Source organism: Populus alba, chromosome 12 (assembly GCF_005239225.2).
Source record: "Populus alba chromosome 12, ASM523922v2, whole genome shotgun sequence".
Classification (NCBI taxonomy): Eukaryota; Viridiplantae; Streptophyta; class Magnoliopsida; order Malpighiales; family Salicaceae; genus Populus; species Populus alba.
Genome location: NC_133295.1, coordinates 2,245 through 6,993, shown reverse-complemented (window position 1 = coordinate 6,993; position 4,749 = coordinate 2,245). Strand labels below are relative to the sequence as shown.

At 38.0% G+C, this 4,749-nt stretch overlaps 1 protein-coding gene across 1 annotated transcript; it reads left to right on the top strand.

Annotated features, from left to right (window-relative positions):
- Positions 1 to 679: 679 nt before the first annotated feature.
- LOC118037814 (receptor-like protein 9DC3) lies at positions 680 to 4,092 on the top strand. The gene is made up of 2 exons (XM_073403666.1): positions 680 to 2,510; positions 3,146 to 4,092. Exons 1-2 carry the CDS (start codon positions 680 to 682, stop codon positions 4,090 to 4,092), a joined length of 2,778 nt encoding a protein of 925 aa, XP_073259767.1.
- The last annotated feature ends 657 nt before the right edge of the window (positions 4,093 to 4,749 follow it).

The following is a 4,749-nucleotide window of genomic DNA, read 5'->3' as shown; positions in this document are numbered from 1 at the left end:
AAATGGAGTAGGTAGTAACATGCTAATTATTTTAATGGCATTTTAGTCATTAATACTACTCTAAAGAGAAATGGATGATCTATTCAATAATCTCAGAGTTTAAGTTCAAAACATTAAAAGGGTATTCAATAATAGACACAGTAATTTCTTGCATACTCTATCTACGTTTTGGTGCTTAAATCATGCATGGCCACATACCTAAGATGTGAATTAACTACGTTTGTAAATTATTAAAAAACAATTCTTTCTATTGAAAATGTTGTGCATGTAAAGCAGTCGTAATTCTTTTTCCCTAAAAATATTTTCATGTAAAATTCCACCTCCAGTATCTTTAAAATTAATTGTTAGCACCACTAATTTGCGGGGAAATTATTTACTAGAAACAAAGACTTTGGGGTCAAGAAAAAGGACTTCGTGACTACGTTGAACTTTCCTTTCTTTGTTAATGGCCACTTATGTTTCCCAGTTGACAGATCACGTCGTAAGTTAATAAACTGTTTTTTTTTTTCCTTATTATAATTATTTTCATGTAAAATTCCGCTTTCAATATCTACAGTAATTTGAATAGCACAATCTTGATTGGTTTGTGTATAAATAGTACCAATGCGAATCTTTATTTCTCATCTTTCGCTCAACACTCCAAATTAATATACTTTCGAATCCTGTAAGGCAAGCCAACATGGGGTTTTCACCACTGTCCCTCTCTCAATTTCTCTCTTCCATTCTGTTTCTCTTCCATTTTCACACAACAATTTCCTCATCAAATTACTCCTCTTCATCTCATTTCTGTGCTCCTGACCAAAGCCTTTCTTTGCTCCAATTCAAAGAGTCCTTTTCCATCAGTAGCTCTGCCTCTTCGGAGGATTGCCAGCATCCCAAGACAGAGTCGTGGAAAGAGGGTACAGACTGCTGCTCGTGGGATGGGGTCACTTGTGACATCGAAACAGGGCAAGTCACTGGACTGGACCTCTCTTGCAGCATGCTTTATGGCACCCTCCATCCCAATAGCACCCTCTTCTCCCTCCATCATCTTCAGAACCTCGACCTCTCTGACAATCATTTCAATAGCTCCCATATTTCTTCTCGATTTGGCCAGTTCTCCAACCTGACACATCTTAACCTAAATTACTCAGTCTTTGCAGGTCAAGTTCCGTCGGAAATCTCTCAGCTCTCCAAATTGGTTTCACTTGATCTCTCTGGAGACTTAATCGACTATCTAAGTCTAGAACCAATTTCTTTTGCCAAGCTTGCTCGAAATCTAACCCAGCTTAGAGAACTCGATCTGAGTTCAGTAGACATGTCATTGGTTACACCCGATTCCTTGATGAATCTGTCTTCTTCTTTGTCATCACTCAAACTCTTTTCCTGTGGATTGCAAGGAGAATTCCCATCCTCAATGAGAAAGTTCAAGCACCTCCAGCAGTTGGATCTTGCAGATAACAATCTTACAGGTCCAATTCCATATGATCTTGAGCAACTCACTGAGTTGGTTTCACTTGCTCTCTCTGGAAACGAAAACGACTATCTAAGTCTAGAACCATTTTCTTTTGACAAGCTTGTTCGAAATCGAACCCAGCTTAGAGAACTCGAACTGAGTTGGGTGAACATGTCATTGGTTGCACCCAATTCCTTGATGAATCTGTCTTCTTCTTTGTCATCACTCAAACTCTTTTCCTGTGGATTGCAAGGAGAATTCCCGTCCTCCATGAGAAAATTTAAGCACCTCCAGCAGTTGGATCTTAGAAAAAACAATCTTACAGGTTCAATTCCAGATGATCTTGGGCAACTCACTGAGTTGGTTTCACTTGCTCTCTCTGGAAACGAAAACGACTATCTAAGTCTAGAACCAATTTCTTTTGACAAGCTTGTTCAAAATCTAACCCAGCTTAGAGAACTCTATCTGAGGTCGGTGAACATGTCATTGGTTGTACCCAATTCCTTGATGAATCTGTCTTCTTCTTTGTCATCACTCACACTTCTATTTCATGTGGGATTGCAAGGAAAATTCCCATCCTCTGTGAGAAAATTTAAGCACCTCCAGCTGTTAGATCTTAGATTTAGCAATCTTACAGGTTCAATTCCAGATGATCTTGGGCAACTCACTGAGTTGGTTTCAATTGATCTCTCTTTCAATGCCTATTTGAGTGTAGAACCAAGTTCGTTTGACAAGATTATTCAAAACCTAACCAAGCTAAGAAATCTCCGTTTGGGTAGTGTAAATATGTCTTTGGTCACACCTAATTCCTTGGCGAATCTGTCCTCATCCTTGTCAGCTCTTGGCCTTTGGGAGTGTAGATTGAAAGGGAAGTTCCCAGGTAACATCTTTCTCCTACCAAACCTTGAAGTGCTTGATTTGTCCAACAACAAGGGCCTCACTGGCTCTTTTCCTTCATCCAAAGCGAGTAATGGCCTCCGGTTATTGGCTCTTACTCTTACGAGAATTTCAGTTTCTTTAGAAAATGACTTCTTCATAAATCTAAAGTTGTTGGAAGTTCTGGTTCTTAGAGAATGTAATATCATAAGATCAAATCTAACCCTGATTGGTCATCTCACACAACTCTATCGTTTAGACCTTGCAGGTAGCAATTTGAGTGGTCAAATTCCATCCTCACTTAGAAATCTTGTGCAACTTAAAATTTTAAATCTTGATTTTTGTAATTTTTCAGGTAGGATTCCAGATTTTTTAGGTAACCTGACCCGCCTTGAAATATTAGGTTTATCTTCTAATCAACTTGTAGGACCTATCCCTTCTCAAATAAGTACTCTTTCATTTAAATTGTTTAATTTGGGAAACAACCATTTGCATGGTCCAATCCCAAGTTCAATTTTCAAACAAGAGAACCTGGAAGTCCTTGCTCTTTCCAACAATAAATTAACAGGTGAAATTTCTTCTTCTATTTGCAAGCTTAAATTCCTTCTATTCCTTGATTTGTCCAACAACAACTTCAGTGGTTTTATACCACAATGTTTAGGGAACTTTAGCAACTCTCTATCAGTTTTGAATCTTGGCATGAATAATCTTCAAGGCACCATCTTTTCACCATTTTCAAAAGGGAATAACTTGGAATATCTCACCCTCAATGGCAATCAATTGGAAGGGAAAATACAATTGTGTCTATCATCAACTGTGTACAATGCTTGCAAGTTCTTGATCTTGGCAATAATAAGATTGAGGATACATTTCCCTATTTCCTTGAAATGCTTCCAGAGCTACATGTTCTTGTCCTAAAGTCCAATAAGCTCCAGGGTTTTGTGAGTGGTCCGATGGCTAATAATTCCTTCTCCAAATTAAGGATTTTAGACATCTCCAACAATAATTTGAGTGGACTATTGCCAACAGGGTATTTCAATAGTCTTGAAGCAATGATGGTCAATGATCAAAATTTATCTTACATGATGGGAAGAATTAATTACTTTGAGTATGCCTATTACATAGAAGTGACATGGAAAGGGTTTGATCAATATTTCCGGAAAATCCACAGCACTCTTAGAATACTTGATTTGTCAAACAACAGTTTCACCGGAGAGATTCCAAAGGAGATCGGAAAGCTTAAAGCACTTCAACAACTCAACCTCTCTCATAATTCCCTTACAGGCCATATTCAATCATCATTAGGAATGTTGACCAATCTGGAATCATTAGATTTGTCTTCGAATTTGCTTACCGGAAGGATTCCAGTACAGTTGGCACATCTAACATTTCTTGCAGTCATAAACCTTTCACATAACCAGCTTGAGGGGCCCGTACCCGGGGGAACGCAGTTCAGCACGTTCAATGCAAGCTCATTTGAAGGAAACTTGGACTTATGTGGATTCCCCATGCCAAAAGAATGCAATAGTGACGAGGCACCACCATTGCAGCCATCAGACTTTCACGATGGAGATGATTCAAAATTCTTTGAAGAAGGATTTGGATGGAAAGCTGTGGTAATAGGGTATGGAAGTGGGTTTGTGTTTGGAGTCACAATGGGATACGTTGTGTTCAGAACAAGAAAACCAGCATGGTTTCTGAAAGTGGTTGAAGATCTATGGAATCTGAAGGCAAGAAGAACGAAGAAGAATGCTCGTAGGAATGGTGCAAGAAGAAACTAAACAACGGAGCTAGTAACACGAGGCAAGTTATGCAAGCATTTGACATCTTAAGGTTTTACGTGCAACAGTTTATGCCATTTTTTCTGTGCTATTTCCTTTTATTAGTCTTTTCTTTCGCTTTCGGATTCATTAAATAAAAAAAATTATTTGTATGTTTCTCTATTGCAGTGAAGTTTGGAATAAACATTCTCGCTACCTTATGAGATACCAAGTGGAGGTTGACATGAGAAGAACGCTAGAGTGGCAGATTCAGAGAATTGGATTCCTCTTTCGTACTGCTTCTGTTTTCCTTCAAGGTTGTGTTTTGATTTTATTTTTATTATTAGCTTTATTCGATACATGGCATATTTTCGAGTCACTTAATTTGCGTGTTTTTTTTTTTTGGTTAGCTTTGATGCAAGGTTTGGGTGTTACATCTATAAAAAAAGAACCAATGCATGCAGCAGTTGTTGCATCTTTACTTCAATCACCATTTCTTAGTGTATTCACATTATTTATTTATTTAGGAGTGCGCTTTTTATGTGAAGTACAATTCGCCGTGAAGAGATTGGTTGCTTTGACATTTCGATTCTTTAACAGTTTATCATAGTTAATCCTAGAATAGCTCCTAGAATGGTGGATCAGATTGTTTGTAAACTGCATATATATGTCGTACAG